Consider the following 16,893-nt stretch of genomic DNA (forward strand, 5'->3'; position numbering starts at 1 on the left):
AAACACGAGTTATTTAAAATAGTATACCTGTCAATGTATGGGGTAATAAGGCTTTCTACAACCAATGATTGTGTTCACGGTTTTACTTTTTCGTTTTTTAGTATACTATCAAGAAAATGACGTTCGTACTTTATGCCTCAACTCTAAAGTGAAAAATTGGACCGTATTACTAGAAAGGACAATTTTAGAAAGACCCAATACAATGAATACAATAAGATTTAAAGTAATTTGCTTTTCAGTATATTTATAGATCCATCAAGTATTGTTATAGATATCAACATAAATATGTCATGGTTATCACAATTTATATATTGTAAATGATAAATATGATGCGATGTTCATGAAAAATAAAGTTATAATCATAACAGCAGAGATGATACTTTGATATGACCCTTACCAAAGTTCATAAACTTGAGTACAAGATTGGCCAATAAGATCAAATAGCATAGCAAATAAATCTTCTGCCTCGTGTTATACATATATATATATACAGGAAGTTGACTATTAGCAGTTGCATGTGTGTTACATAGTATAAGGCCCACCATGCCATTGGATAAAAAACCTTTAGATCACACATGATCATCATATTTACACATATTTTCAAAATAGAAAAAGAACATATCTTTCTATTAGCTTAATTTTATCAAGTAAAAAGGTGTGTTTTTGTTTTTAGTGATCCCATTCCACTGTGAACCTTGTTAGGCAGAAGCATAATACAGCATGAATAATTTCCCTTCTAGAACTCCAAAGCTGTAGTTTGGGAAGAAGCTGCAACAGAATAGCTTCTCGCATTTCCAAAAGAGAAACCAAACATGCCACAGGTATACTATATCTGGGGCTTACTACCTCGTGTAAGCAACAGGTTTTTCATCTCTCTGTAGCCATGAAACTCTTCCAATGCATCAGTTGTTGTTTTCCTTGTTGCTGTGAGCCCGGAAGACATCATGCTTGCTGGCACTGGTGCTTCTAGAGCTTGAATGTTGTTAGCATTCCAGGTTTCGGGGCGTGTGCTGTGTGACAAGTGTTCAGAAGTAGAGAAATCTTGCCGGAGAGGTGGTGCTTTCTTCAGCATACGTACAAGTGCACCAACAGCAGCATCCTGGGACTTTCTGATGGGAAGGAATCCTCCAGCTTCAAATGCCTCAGCCATATGACCATGATCAAATGATTCCGCCCTGGTTATGCACAAGGGTTCATGTTAACATCAGAAAAACAGTACACCTGACATATTTAGAGTCACCCACAACTTTAAAAAAGCCAAGGAAAACAACTCAGATTACATATTATATATTAGAAAATTTACAATTGTTTAAAATATGATTCATTGTCAGGAGATCATACATGACCTAGTAATTTGAGAGCCTACGAAAGTTAAGTTTTGAATGAAATATCGAATCTAATGACTGAATAGACACTGCTATGCACCCAAGGTAAGTGGAGAACCTACCCTCTAAACCTAGCAGTCAAGGAGAGGAAAGGGGGGAAGAGGGGTGGGGACAACCCCCCTCCGGTCTCTCCCTAACTAGTAAATACCAAAAACAGTATACTACACCACTCGAAGTGGTATTTTGCACTTGACACACTGTACTCAGTGATACATCACTAAGCCTATTCCCAAGTCAGAAACCTTTGCAGGTAGTCTCACACACTTTTTACCAGTGAGCAAACTCATGGAACCAATCCCTCTCCCCAAAAAAAAAAATGGTAGAACAGGGTGGATGCAACACACACTTTTTACCAGTGAGCCCGCCGGCAAAAAAAAAACAAAAAACCACCACCACACAAACAACAAAAAGGCAGAACAGGGTGGATGAACCAATGTTGAATTGATTTATTTAAAAATGAAGAGACACCATTAAAGGGAAAAAATCAGAACCAGAAAGCTGATTAATTCAAAATATACATATACCACAAGAATCTATTCTGGAATAGATAGCATTCAATACTGAATGCGGATTAAAAGAAACAATGTCAAAGATGAGACAGAATAAACAAGAACATACAGTGCATCTAAGTCATTTCAGTATCTACTCATTGGTATATAATCTTAAAAATATGTGTACAATTTGAAGGAGCAAGTGGACAGATCAAGAGGAAAAGAAGATGCAAAGTTTTTCTCCACAAGCAGTGATGTTCACCAATTTATAATAATAACTGCTTTTAATACTACTTTATTTTTTCTTTTTTTTCTCTCTTACCTATAATTTGATCTTTTCCATTTTAGCTCAATGGACAACAATTAGTTGAGCTCAAAATCATAGTTACCAAACATGCAGTATGGATCCATGTACATCCTATGCTGTTCATACTGGTATTTGGATTGTCATTTTTCTCATGCTTATAACACAACTATTTAGGGAGGGAATCCAGCATCCAAAATACAGTGTGGGAACTACATTATGCAGGATTGTTGAGAGAACCCAAAATTCTGCTTAAATTTATTAGGTTGTTATGTATTATTACTTTATTAGTACTATGTTTCACATAGCATATACTTTGAAATCCAATCGACTGAGAACCTAATAGTATTACCCTAGACTTTCCTGGACCAAACATGACCTTCCAGTTGCATGTAGTTCTCCTGCTCAACCTGAGTTACCCTCGTTATATAGTGATTATGCTATTTTCTTTACAAATTCAAACAACATTATTGGAACCGTAAGCTACTTGACAAAGCATATATCTTGTGTATGAGATTGGCATATAAGGAAGCGTAAATCTGAGCAAATTCACAAAGTACCTGCTGCCTGGATCTGTCAGATCATCATCATCAACATCAAAGGGGCAAGAAAAATCAGTTTCATCAAAATCATCCTGATAAGACCTATTTGAGCTTTGTGGTGAACTGCAAGCTGATATCTTGATTCCAGAGTATTTACGAAGTTCATCTTTTCCAAGAGGAAACAACTGCAAAAGGCATAGCGGACTATTAACAAATCCAATATGTTCGAACCAACGAAAAGTTCATATGGTTAGTATGCAGCATACCTTCTCAGCTGTTGCACCTGTTTGCATTGTGTTCACACCCCTATCGTTCTTAGAAACACACCTTAAACCTCTAAGTGGAGCAGTTGATGGCAAATTATGCCTGTTAGTGTTGGGGTATCCAGGGGAAACTGCAGCTTCAGCATTAGGTATGCTGACCGGAGCACTTTCAGATCGTAAAAGTGGTTTAGATGGTAATGACCCGGGATAGTATATTGAAGGTGATGGAGAGGGATAACACTCATCAAAACCTGAATTCTTCTTCTGAAACAAGGACATCTCAGTTGGATGAGGGGGCAAACTTGAAGGTGGTAAACGCCGAGAACTTGCATTAGATATAGACGTGTGCGATTCTGAATATGTTGGTGAAGGTGAATAAGTAATGGAAGGAGGTGAGGCTCTCCAATGGTCGTGACTCCAACTATGTCGCCTCAAAAATGGCAATGACGAAGGAGAGCCATGTGATGGCAATCCAGACGGGTACCTCCTCAATGGATCTGGCAATGGACTGCCAACATAGTCAGTTATAACTTGCGGGGACAACGGAGTTGAAGGTTCAGAGCTCACATCCGATGCAGATGGGCGATACATCACCGAAAGGCACAGCCTACCAGAAGAAGCATCCACAGGGGTGAACCCAAATTTCATCATTTCTGCTTCCTCTTTACGGGTGAAGGGCTCACAAAAGGAAGATACCCGGTGAGCAAGAGTAAAGGGACGAATCTGTGCAGACGAATTTAGCTCTCTGAAAATTTTGTAGGCAGGTAGAAGTCGAACAGTGGCATACAAGGACCTCAGAAGTAAAGTTGATTTCTTATACAAGGCATGCAAAGAAACATTACTTGACCTCCTAGTACCAGAACTAGAATCCCTTGTCTTTCTGCTCTCATACTGAACCACCCATCTCTCTACAATCTTTTCAGTGTTTGTGTCGAGTCCCAATTCTTCCTGATCGGTATTCCAGCTGAAAGGGTATCTTTCCTTGAGTGAAGAACTCCTAGGAAGAACCCTTTTGGGGGATAAACTCATGGGGTCCCAGCCAAGAGGCTTTTGCACTAAAATAACATCAATGACTATAAAGTCAAGATTGTTGCGGCGTAAGAGGTCAATGTTATCTATGGCGGCAGGGCAATCACGAAGAGCCAAATTGAACCATTTATCCCTGGGGCGCACGCTGGGGGAGGAGGAAGATGAGGAACATGGAGAGGAGATAGCTTGATCAAGACAGGAACTACGTGAGGAGACAGAAAGTGCCCTTGATTCAAGTATTATATGAATGCTTTTGGCAAAGAACTCTGTTATAATTTGTTCCATCTTAGCAGCTTCCGAGTGTGAGGATGCCATTGAATATGCACCCCACAAGATTAACACTACTACGTTGTTGGGGCAATTAAACAAACACAACAACGACAAAAAACAGCAACACAGTTTTAAACACAACTATAAAATTTGAGAAAGCAATAATAAATAAATAAATGGAGGGAAATTGCGAAAGAATAGAGAATTTACCTGAATCCTTGGCGACAAGAGAAGAGAATAGTAGAGTAGAGTTTCCCCTTCCCTTATCTTGAATTGAATTTGGAAGAGAGACTATTAAGGAGTGGACCCCTCTCTGAACACACTTTACTAGTTTACTTATTCCATCATCACACTTTCACTCTCACTCCCTTCTGTTTCTGTATTGTTTTGTGAATAATATTCAACGACCACATTCTAATTACAAGATAATAGAGATAAATCTTGTCTTTTGGAATGTTCACAAGTCATAACAAATATTTAAATTAAAAAAGATAGAACGAGATAAGAATCATTAAAATTCGGTGAACAGAATAAACTAACGACCATTTTAAATTAAAAAAAATAAAAATTATTAATTATATTCTAATCAAATTTTAATAAAATTTCATATTTTCGGATTTTTAATTTTACTAGTTTAATAGTCGACCATAGATACATATATTTTGTCATTATATAGCTCAAATATTTTTTTCTACATTTTATGTGGAGATTTAGGGTGTTAAGGTATGTGAATATGTTTATAGTAAAAGATAAGAATTAGGGGATTTTATGATTTAAGATACATGTTTAAGGTAATACAGTATCTGCAAGTATGCTTGGTTCATAAATTTCAATGCGCAATGCATTGTTGTATTGCTGAAGGTAGTGTTTCTTGTACGTAGCTTTTGATAAGTGAAATTTACATCCTGTTTGAAAAAATTTTTATGATATAAAATTAATTAAATTCTATCCAAAATTAAATTCCAATCAGAATTAAATTAAATTATAGTATTTAGAATAAATTAGTAAAACTATAAAATTAAATTAAATTTTAGTATTTGGACTATTTATTAAATAAATTAAAATTTTATAATAGACAATTTTATTTTTTTATTAATATAATATCATATTTAAATAATAAATATACTTATTTATTAAATTATATGAAATAATTTTAAAATGTATTTTTTTACTAAAATTTTCTTTGGCTAAAATTTGTTTACCACTTTTATAAAAATAAAAATTAGATTAATCTAAAAATATTAAATTTAAAAGAATGTTATTAATTAAAAAAATTAAATAATTTTTTATGGTTAATTCTAACTATAAATCAACAACAAAAAATAAATACGAATTATCAAAAATTAATTTATTGACATAACAAGTAAAAAAAATTAGTTATTAACAGCAAATTATAGTAACTAATTCATGTTATTGAAATAGAATAAAATTATGTCACTTTTTATTAGTGTTATGATTGATGCAATTTCACTCTAAATATCCAGAAGTAATGACAAATACTTGATATCATTAATTTATGTTAAACACAAAATCTATAGGTGTGGATATTTTTTTAGATATATATAATATAGACCTTCTAAAAAAATAGGTATATATTATATTAAGTGAGTTGAAAAAAGAAAAGTGAAAAAAATGAAGGTGGTGAGAAAAAGAGAGGGTGTGTTAAAGGAATTTTTTTGAAATAAATTTAAAAAAAATTATTTTCAAAAACATGTTATTTGAACTTTAATTTTTTAGATACATTTTTTTTCTTTAGGGTCCTCAACCAAATTCGAAAGTGGATTCTCTCGGTGGAGAAAAAGGTGGATGGTGTCAATTGTTTAATCTTACCCTTTATTGCTATCTCTCATGTTTATTTTTTGTTCCACTTGTAAAATTAATGGTGAGAGATTACACTTTATTTCATCAAGTGTTAAAATAAATAGAAATGATCCATTTCCGCGAAATTCTATATTTTTATAGAGTTCGCCTTATTTTCTGCACGAACTTCACTACATATCTTCATAAATATTAAATTAGGAGAGAAGAAATAACCATTATCATCGTCTCCAGAATACATAGAAGTACATAAGAGTACACAGGAATAAGTCGTATTTTTTTTTTTTAAAAATAATTTTTTTAATTTATAATAGAAAAAATCATTGTTAAATATGGCTTATTTCAAGGCCAGAACAAGTAGCAAATATTATGAATAAGTCCTTTATCTCTTTTAATGTTTAGCAAATTTAAGAGCAAATTTTGTTTGGCACAAAAGTCTCCCTAAACTGGGGATGTGAGATATGTTAGCTAGAGTTAGTTATCCTTGGCTATAAAATAGCAAGATTGAGTATATGATTATGCAGAAAAAAAAAATTTGTTTTTTAAGGTACATCAAATTATTTCTCATCTTTTTCTCTTTTTCCTATTTCGCCTCTGCTTTCTTGCTTCTTAGTTTCTCACAAGCTTTTTATTCACTTTCTTCAACAAGTCTCGTGCTATTTTTTATTGGTATTAGTTAAATTCATTTTTGTAATGATTTTATTCACGAAGAGCCGTATGAGATGAAAATTTCATGTAGGGTCGATGGAATTTCTAAACAATCATCACCTATAACTCCAAAAGAACTAGATTTCGTAAGTAATATAGAAGAAGAATGAAAGGAATATCCTATAAGGTAATCATATTTGCTTAGGAAGATATGCTTTTCAGGCACTTGAACCCGCTTGGATCACATCTAGACAAATAGAAGCAGGTAGATAGGGGAAATGTTCGCTTATGGGAAGACTGTCACGAAATGTCCGCTTATGGGAAGATGATAATGGTTGAACTAGTGATATTAGGTAGCGTTTGTTTTGAGATACTGGGATAGAGACGGGGAGACCGAGACTCAGTATCATGTTTGTTGGCTCAGAGACTGGTACTGAAATTTCTGTTTCTGTCCCCAAAATTTCAGTATTTCAGTATCTCCAAAAAATTGGGACAAATGGGACTGAAATATTTAGAGATGGAGACTGAAACTTTGATAACATTTTATACCTAAAATACCCTCATTTTAATTAATTAATTCTAATTTTACCCTTTGTACAAATTAAATTAGAGTTTCATCCTTGTTTTAATTTCTGTCTCTCACTTTACACCAAACAAAATACTAAAATTTATTTCGGTCTTTGTTTTTGAGTCTTTGTCTCTCCGTCTCAGTCTTAAAGAAGTCATGCTTGTTGTCTGTGTACTTTTGTGTACTCCTAGGCTACGTTTGTTTACAAAGACAGGACATTGAGACAGGGACACAGAGATGATCGTGTTTGGCATAAAAGATATAGACAGATGGCATAAGAGACATGGATAGAGACAATGTGTCCAGAGACACTGAATTAGTGTATTTTGTGTTCATTTTGACAAGAAGGACACAGAGACACTAACAAGAGACACAACTTATTTTTAATTTTTTCTTTCATTATTCTTGTTAATTTTTCACAATTATATTTTTTATTATTATATTTTTCATCTCAAATTTTTTGAATGAAAAAAAATGAGAATAAATTAGATTTTCATAATTTGTTCTAGTTTATCACAAAATAAAATACAAGAACACAAAATTTTGTGTCTCTGTCCGTGTCTTGTCTTGTCCTATCCTATTTTTTGTGTCTTGTCTTGTTCTCGAAAACAAACGCAGCCCTATATACGGTTGGAGACGATGACAATGACTTCAAAATTTGAATTTTGTTCTTAGAGAGAATTTGGGTGAAGTTCGCGGGAGTGCGGCGAACTCATCCTAAACAAAAAAAAAGAAGATATTAGAAAAAAACTGTGTTAAAATTAAAGTTGAAACAAGAAATTTTTGGAAATAATATTTTTTTATTTATTTCAAAAAAAAACCTATGTGTTAAAAAGTAGGAGACGTTAAGAAAAAGTGAGTGAGAAAAGTTTAGAAGTAATTAGATTATAAGGATATTTTAGACATTTTAAGTTTCAAGTGAAATTCCAATTGAATGAAATTTTAAATCGACCTATTTAGGTTGGAATTAATTTTGAGAGAAAATAATAGAATTGAATTGAATTCTATCTAAATTAATTTAGTTATTTTTATTTCAAACACTGAAATTGAATTCAATTTTCATGAAAATTGAATTCCAAAGATTTTCAAACACCCTATAACACGTATCTCGTTCACACTATAAACGAGATAAGTCACGAGACGACGTGATCGTATCACGTTTATAGACGTGTTGTGTAATGCTCTTATTTCGATTGCACTGTAAACAAAATAATAGAAGTAAATGCCTATATATATGTATCTCGTCCACAGCCTTCAGTCAGTCAGACTCTTTGAATTCCCTTTTTTAGCCTTTTCTCCCACTTTTACCCTTTTTTAATCATATTTCTGAATTATTTAAAGAATATGGCGTGCGCTAATAATCACGATGGAGACATTAATAGATTGAACGCGACTTAGCACATTATAGGGGCAGTCGACTTTGAGATTGGTGTTGTTTTTCGTTTTAGAGTTATATTAAAGCATAGATGTGCTACCATACTTAGAGTACTTTAATAGAAGTAGTATGCAGTATATATTAGGCGAGTAAATATATGATTAGGAGTAGTTTAAGCATACTTTAAAATGGATATTAGTTAAATATTTGTTTAGTTTAGCTTTTCTTTAGTCTAAGTTATTATTAAGCATATGTTTATTAATTTAGTTATTAATTAAGGTTATTAACAATTTGTAATAAACCTAATTAAGTAGCAAAATGTTTATGATTGTATTTACTAAATATTTAAGTAAATTATTTTTTGTTAAATTTTCTTGTTACTTAAACTAAGTTATCAAGTTGATGATGTACTTATTGGTTATTCAAGTAAATATTTTCATTTAATCTAACAGATATAGGAGATGCGAAATAAATTTTGTTATTCACTATTTAACTAAATAATTTTATTTAAATTAAAATAATAATATTTATTAGTGTAGTCATTAGTTATGTTACGAAATATTTTTATTTGCATTAGATTTACAGACGTTTAAGTTAATTATTTTATTAAACATTTTATTATTCAAGTAAAATTTTTTATGTAAACAAATTTATAATTTAAATGTTTGTAGTTATTTACTTAAATAGTTTACTTATAAGTCAAATTAATTTCTCATTCGGTATTTTTATGTTTACTAGAGGTTTTGCCTACTTTTTCCAACCGGATGCCATTGTGCCGTACCTAAGGGAGGCCGGGTTCGGTGACGTATTGCCGCTTAGGAATTTTGTATTCGACAACTATTCGATCACAGTATTTGTTGAGCGTTGGTGTCCAGAGACCCACACCTTCCACCTGCCGTGGGGTAAGTGCACAATCACCCTACAGGATGTCGCATATCATCTTGGACTGCACGCTAATGGAGAGCTCGTGGGTAGTTTCTTTCGTGACTTTCACACATAATATGGGACCAGGGCCTGGGAGTTGGTTGAGAAGCTATTCGGTGTCAGGCCTCTTGTAGTCCAGTAACAAGGAGCGCAAAGAAAGGAGTCTTCCTCCTTGAAGTTGACATGGCTTCGGGAGCGTGTCCAATAGATGCCGTCCGATACTGATGATCCAGCCACCCTCCGATAGTATGCGAGGTGCTATATACTGTTGATGATCAGAGGTTGCCTGATGATTTATAAGTCCAATAATCAGGTTAATCTCCGATGGCTCCCACTACTAGATGACTTTTAGAGGTGCTGATCTCTATCTTGGGGATCTGCTTAGGCGTACCATTTCCTATGCTTAGGCCCACCGCTCCACCACAGACATTGTAAGAACCAGAACCTTTGAAAAGTCTTTTTATGATCAAATCTCAAATCATATAGTTATTTATAGCCTTAATTCCAGAAATTATCTTATTAAAGATAATTAAGTCAAGTCGTGATTTATTGAATTTGAGATAAGTTATAATTATAATCCAATTTTATAATTATTGGATTATTTCCTATATTTAAATTATAAAGTTGGCAGATATAAAACAATATGAATTTTACATGATTTTGATTAACTGAGTAATATTTTAAATATTAGTACTGCTATTTTGGAAGATGAAGAAATTAAGTATATTATTTCTAATTATTTGATTTGGGTATTTTATTAAAAGTAATTTGTAAAAATAGAGGAGCAAATAGTATTTTTATACATTATTATTGTTGGACTAGAATTTAATTCTAATTACTATATTATTTCCACTTTTATTTGAAATTACCATTTTATTCCTGACCCTAATTTTCAAAATAATGAAACCCTAACCCAGTGAACCGTTACCCGACCCGGTTCCCTTTTCACCCACACTCAGCTCCCAAACCCAGCCGCCACACTCAATCTGTCTTCCTTCCCTCTTTCATTCACGCCACACACGGTTTCCTTCTGTTTCCATGAAAGAAAGAAAAGAGAAGCAGAAAGGGAGAGATGGAGCAGAGCTGCGATCATGGGGTAGGGATGGGCCGCGCTACTGTCGCCAGTCACCTTGCCGCCGCGCGGTCGTCGAACCATGGAGGGAGGGGGAGTGTCGCGAGTCATCGTTCCTGAGCTGCAGCACCATGGAACCAGCCTCGTCGCGCCGCTGTCAGCCTCGCACCTCCTGGCGCCGTCGGTGGAGCCATGTCGGCCGGATCTGCTGCAGAATATCGGGAAGAGAGGCGTTCTTCAGATGGCAAACGGAGCTCGGCAGAGGCTGTAGCGCCGTCACTGAACTCGCGCGCCGAGGGAGATGAGACGCGAGAGGGAGCCGTCCCGGGGTTGCCGGTGCCACTGTGTGGCTGAGCTCGCCGATTGTGGAGGTCGACACTGTTAATGGGGTTTCGTCGGGAGAGAGGGGAAGCACGAAGAGGGAGCCAGAATCGTGGCCGATCACTGACGGGGCTTCATCCGCCATTGCTGCTGGCCGTTTTGAGCTGCTCCGCCGCCTCTGCTGCCGGAGAATGCAGCTCAGTTGAAGGAAAAACCAATGCCGGTAAGGGTCCCTACATCTGGTCTTCATTTCTTTCTATTCCTAGGTTTTTATCTTGACGTTGTTGTGCAGTCGCGGTTGGCGGAGTCTTTCATCGCCGCTGCCGCTTGTGGTGGCTGACAAAGCCGTTGCCGGGTTGATATGGAGTTGCGGCTATTTTGACTTGTTAATTTAGTGAGTATTTTACGTTTCGAAACCTATGCGTTAATGTCTTGTTATGTATATTAAGGTCTTGCGGTATTAATGTGTTAGGAGTTAAAATCCGATTTGCTTATGCCGCTTGTAGCTGTTTCTGATTTTGAGAGAAACAAGCAGAGCCGAGGTTTAGGTTGCCGGTGATTTCGAGTTGAGGACAAAAAAGGAACTTATGAGGCGTTTGGGTTATGGAATTGCGTTTTGAAGTTGGGGCGCTTTCCAAATATATATTTTTATATGTTAGAATTATTACATATGGATACTGATGTAAGAAAATGTGTATTTGGTGATTGTATCGGTCTTATGTATTATTTGATTGACTCGAATGTTTATGGATGTTGGTTTGGCTGAGTTGTTATGCGGCTTTGTGAAATGTAATATTTTGAAGCTGATTCTTTAAAGATTTGAAATTTGAGTTTAATCCGTTGAGGATTGATTTGACTTGAGTTGATTATTTTGATGATGTGAAAAGTCGAATGCACTTTTGAATTCCGCCTGGTTTACTTTAATTGATTTGGTTTTGATAAATGATTTGTTGCTGAACTGATTCTTTAAAGCTTTGAAAATGAGTTAAATTGGTTGATATTGAGTTGATTTTGAAATAGTTTCCTTGAGATATGCCACTGAGGCGACTGTTGGCTTTAACTTGTTTTTGAATTGATTTCTGGTTTTGAGTTGTTGAAAAGGAATGAGAAATGGTTTAGTTGGGATCCGAACCGGGTGGCAAAGTCCAAGTTTTAGGGGAGGTGCTGCCGAAATTTCTATAAAATCTGAGTCTTTATTGAAATATTGTCTGGAAAAATGATGAGTTAAAGACTTCAACTATTTTATTTGAATTATCAAGAAAAAGATGATTCGTGCTTTTGAAATGAGTTATTAAAGCGAAAATTGTGATTTAGTCTTGCTTCTTAAGAAAGGCCCTGTGTCTCTTTCAGGAGAAGGTTATTTAGATAAAATTTGTGTTTTAAAGCTGTTTGAATGTGAAAAGGATTTATGCCTTTGAATTTGACTTGGGGGTTTCAATTAAAGAAGTTTCAATGACTTTGAAAGAACCTGAATGCCTATTGACAAGTCTCATCTTGAAATGTTTTGAGAAATGTTTTAAGTACTCTTTGAATTTTGAATTCTTGTAAGACTAAAACAATTTTGAACAGTTGAAATGTTCTAGAATTTATCATGGGGGTTGAAGTTGGTTTTGCCTAAGTAAAGGAAACGGCTTTGAAAGAAGTAAATGATTACGTGACTCGGTTTGGCTTAGATCCTATTTTATTACTCAAATCGGAAAGCCAAGGTTTTAATGATTTTAAATGAATTTGGCGGAATGAGTTATGTTATTCTCCCCTAAAGACTTGGGACTCTGTCGGGAAACTTTTGGTTATAAAGTCCCATTGTTAGATGGGTGATTTTGAATACTTTGAAATAAATCCTTAACTTACCATGGTTTTAGAAGTTTTGGAAAGAGAATGCCGAGAGTGGCTTTGTTTTAAAAAGAGAACTCACTTTGAGTAAATTTGGCTTATGAGCTTGAGATGATTTGAGAAATGAGATCTTTAAAGCCAAGGCTGAAAAGAGTTGAAATTTGATTTCAAAGTGAAATGGCTTGAGAAAAGTGATTTATGGCTTAAATGCCGGTTTTATGAATTTGATGATGTTGAATGGTGGAAGTGCTGTTTTGTTATGGGCCGGAATGGTTGTGTATGATTATGAATATTGGCTAGTTTTGGATTGAACCGTGATCCGGAATGGCTGTGTATGATATTGATTTATGGCTGATTGCCGAATGAATTATGGGCCGTATGGCTGACTATGAGTTACGAATTTAAGCCGAATGGCTGAGATGGATGTTGATCCATGGCTGAGACTAAATGAATATATGCTTGAGATACCTGGGTAGTAGCAAGGGGTTGAGGTTCGTCCCACTTGCTCCAGGTTAGAAATGTGACGCCTGGGTAGTAGCGGTAGTAGTGGTGATTCCACTCGCTCCAGGTTGAGCTTTTAAACACCCGCCTGGGTAGTAGCCGTAGTAGTGGTTATTCCACTGGCTCTGGGTTGAGCGGGTAGTAGCAATGGGGTTGTAGCTCAAACCTACTTGCTCCGCGATGGGTGTTTCTGTCCATGGTTAGCTACCAGGACGTGTCGGGTTGGCTATATAACCGACAGATGATATCATCAGCCACTAGGGACAGGCATGCATCATATGCATCTATGTGACATTGTTTGGATGTGCATATTGTACTTGGTTTGCCTATGTGATTATCTGCTAATTGTTCTACTTGCAATAACTATTTGTTTGTGTTTGTATCTTCCTACTTGTGTTTGCATCTAGAACTCTGTTGGATTGTGGTGGATTGGTTGTGGTTGGATTGTTTGGGCCTAGGGCCGTGGTTGAATGAGATGGACCGATGGTTGATTTCGGTTTTGTGTTTCTGGTTTGGAATAAGATACGAAAGGTTATTTTGGTTCAGTATAGATAAACCTTTTTGAAAGGCTTTGATGTTTTGAGAATTGAATGGTTCCTCTTTCAGAAAAGATTTTCGACTTTACTTTTATTGAAAACCGTTATTTTTGAAAAGAGGCATAAGACGGTTATTAATCACTGGTACGGTTTATCTTCATGTATCCTATTACAGTAAATCCCAAAAACCCTCTACTGAGAACCCTTTCGAGGATGATGTTCTCACCCCCTACATTTTTTCCCTTTCAGGATATGGGCGCAGAAGTTACAAAGAGCTTATTTAATTGTTGTTGTGATGCTCTTTATTGCTTTAGATTATTATTCATTGTACCCTCGCCTTTATCTTGGTATATTTTGTAAAAGGGATAGGAATTGTATTGGTTCATGCTTGTAATATTTTATATATATATATATATATATATATATGTATATATATATATATATGTATATATGTATGTATGTATGTATGTATATACATGGATGTACTCTTTATGAGTTTTTGTAAGTTGTATGGTATGTATGGATGTACGTTGTATAGCAAAGTAATTTAGAGGAGCGGTATCGCGGTTTAAAGTTTTAAACAGGCTCATATTTTAGTATTAAATAGTATAAGTGTCGTCGTAATGTCCGAGCTATCAGAGTTGCGCAGCTGGAAGCGTAAACTTTGGTAGTTAGGGTGTTACAGACATCGTCGGATGCACTCCTCTATTGGTATTTTGGATATACCAGAGGTTCTCTAACTGGTGTCCACCTGAGCAACAGATTTACATGTACCTTATGGTTGCGAGGTAACTTTTAGTTTGATTTTACTATTCTTTGTTTTTCGCATAACAATATTAAGACAGATTAACTGAATGGTGGTTAATCTTGCAAATGTCCACAGGTTGATCGGCATAACACAACATAGCAGGAACCAGCATGAGCAGAGGGTCCAACGATGGCATCGGGAGTTGGATCGGTTACTTTGGGACGAGGTAAGCCATGTACCCTTTTATTTGGTTAAATTGCATAGATTAGTCCAACTTTTATAGCAACTGTCACTCACACCTCTTTCAATGTGTCCGTTGTAGTTCACACGGATGCCGTACGCCGACCCTGAATTGCAAGATATATGCCCGCTATGTCTGAAGGAAGAGGCAGAGTGGGGGACATGGATGTCTGTTGTTCCCCTCGTTTTCTTCAATATAGTGGAATTCTACCATCCCGATCGTGTGAAGCGCCAGTTCAATGGCGAGAAGCTAATGTCTGGGGACCCGGTCAATGTCAACAAGTTCCTTGACTACGTAGGCAGTGGCGAAGACGTCTAGTGACCTACCAAATTTCGTGAGTGGTACGACCAGTGGAGGGCTCGGTTTGGGGAGGAACACTGCATATCCATTCAGCCGTGCTTCAACTATCGGCCGACGGGGGAGTATTGGAATTGGTATAGACTGGCTTGCCGTGTCAGACACTTGTCGGAGTCCTCACCGTCGACATTCTCCACTGGACTAGCAACATGAATCGGTGGTAGTTTGAGAGGTGGGTCATCCTGGACGAAGTCTAACGACCCAGATCTACCACCACCGACATTGCCAACTTCCGCAGAAAGCTTCATCACTTGCTCCGCCATAATTCTCCCATGGATGTCAAACATCAGGGCGCACATGCGTCGCCATGGACCCAAAACAGACAAAATTGAAAAACTCAATTTTCCATCGGTCCTAGCAACATATACCCCACCCTTTCGATCTCTTTACTCCTGCTACCACCGACGCTACCCAATATCAAATTCTTCAATTCTGACAATGAACTTACTGGCCGCCGGGTACGTAACAGAATGGGATTCTCACCCTCAAATGTCACCCCATTATCACTATTTCTCATACCAAAATTCGGATACACACTTATAACCAAATATCCACTACTACTAGACATTTTAGCTTGTTTTCGGAAGGAATAGGTAGAAAAGAACTAGTGAATGCTTGTGAAGAATACAAAGGGTTGAACATCTTTTTATAGCTGTTAGAAATTTGTCTTAACGTATCTCATTTACAGTGTAAGCATCATAATTACTCTCTTATCTCGTTTACAGTGTAAATGAAATTAGATAACACGTATCTCATTTACACTGTAAATGATATATACGTTTCATTTTTATTTGGCCTTATCTCATTTACGAGATAAAAGAAACTATGTATTTTGGTAAAAAGAACTCCAAATTATTTATTTCGATAATTAAAATATTTATTTTATTTATTTAAAAAAATCCTTTTTTAAAAAAAAGTAGTTTCATATTAGAATCCGAGTCATGATGATATTTTTTGTGTTTTTTTGGGTCCGAAGTCATGATGATAACTTCAATTTGTCAATCCATATCTCTTGCTGCAATCTATTTAAGCAAAATTGTAATGTCACAATGAAAAAAATGTAGTTGGGCAACAACACAAGTTGCAACTAGAGCCCAATAGAAAAGACCTTAAAGAAGAATAAAGACTTGCTCTGGACTAAAATGTTGAAGTCCATTATTTAGTGCTCACCGTTCACCAAAAACATTGGAAGCTTTCCCATTTTCTTCGGTAGAAGCAAATTTCAATAACTTTATTAATACACCAAAGTCATCCCTATAAAAATATTAATTGTTGAAAAATATTAACGTTAAAATAGTATATACTATAAAAAAAATGTAGATATAGCAAGATTGTAGAGAGTACACCAATATGAAAATTTGAAAAGGGTTTCTGAGTCTATGGCAGTTCTGAAAACCAAATCGATTAATTATTGGTCTAACGGATTCACCCGTAGTTTAATTAAAAATTATTTTATAATAAAATAATAACTAAATTATAAACAACTACCTTAAAAAAATATATATATATATAAAAATATTATTCAATTTTTAATATATAAAAATATAGTATAGTATTTATCAAAACTCAAATAAATAGTGTAACATTTGTCAAAATTTAGATAAATAAAGTTTTAAAGTATTAAAAGGGTCAGCCAAAAAACTGATGACCTTTCCAAAAAACACATC

General features: G+C 35.3%; 2 protein-coding genes across 3 annotated transcripts; one reads left to right on the plus strand and one right to left on the minus strand.

The window, feature by feature from the left end:
- Positions 1-423: 423 nt before the first annotated feature.
- On the minus strand, positions 424-4,714 carry LOC112791143 (autophagy-related protein 13b). Of its 2 annotated transcripts, none has more exons than XM_025833870.3 (4): positions 4,495-4,714; positions 2,989-4,358; positions 2,741-2,907; positions 424-1,175 (listed from the first exon to the last, which is right to left on the minus strand). In XM_025833870.3, exons 2-4 carry the CDS (start codon positions 4,327-4,329, stop codon positions 827-829), a joined length of 1,857 nt encoding a protein of 618 aa, XP_025689655.1. In that variant the 5' UTR covers positions 4,330-4,358; positions 4,495-4,714; the 3' UTR covers positions 424-826. The 2 variants fall into 2 exon arrangements, with proteins under 2 accessions (XP_025689655.1, XP_072089489.1); XM_072233388.1 differs by having other exon boundaries at positions 2,989-4,355; positions 4,495-4,693.
- Positions 4,715-14,175: 9,461 nt separating this feature from the next.
- LOC140182750 (uncharacterized) lies at positions 14,176-16,016 on the plus strand. Its single transcript, XM_072230103.1, has 3 exons — positions 14,176-14,668; positions 14,764-14,854; positions 14,951-16,016. Exons 1-3 carry the CDS (start codon positions 14,649-14,651, stop codon positions 15,185-15,187), a joined length of 348 nt encoding a protein of 115 aa, XP_072086204.1. The 5' UTR covers positions 14,176-14,648; the 3' UTR covers positions 15,188-16,016.
- Positions 16,017-16,893: the final 877 nt, after the last annotated feature.

This window comes from Arachis hypogaea, chromosome 3 (assembly GCF_003086295.3).
Source record: "Arachis hypogaea cultivar Tifrunner chromosome 3, arahy.Tifrunner.gnm2.J5K5, whole genome shotgun sequence".
In the NCBI taxonomy this organism is placed as follows: Eukaryota; Viridiplantae; Streptophyta; class Magnoliopsida; order Fabales; family Fabaceae; genus Arachis; species Arachis hypogaea.

Bases quoted from the DNA above. Each gene is read 5' to 3' on its own strand.
- LOC112791143 (XM_025833870.3), bottom strand. From the start codon at position 4,329: ATGGCATCCTCACACTCGGAAGCTGCTAAGATGGAACAAATTATAACA. The intron at 2,908-2,988 runs GTATGCTGCATA...TGCCTTTTGCAG, and splicing joins CAGGTGCAACAGCTGAGAAG to TTGTTTCCTCTTGGAAAAGA. The intron at 1,176-2,740 runs GTACTTTGTGAA...GTGCATAACCAG, and splicing joins CTGACAGATCCAGGCAGCAG to GGCGGAATCATTTGATCATG.
- LOC140182750 (XM_072230103.1), top strand. From the start codon at position 14,649: ATGTACCTTATGGTTGCGAG. The intron at 14,669-14,763 runs GTAACTTTTAGT...AAATGTCCACAG, and splicing joins ATGTACCTTATGGTTGCGAG to GTTGATCGGCATAACACAAC. The intron at 14,855-14,950 runs GTAAGCCATGTA...TGTCCGTTGTAG, and splicing joins ATCGGTTACTTTGGGACGAG to TTCACACGGATGCCGTACGC.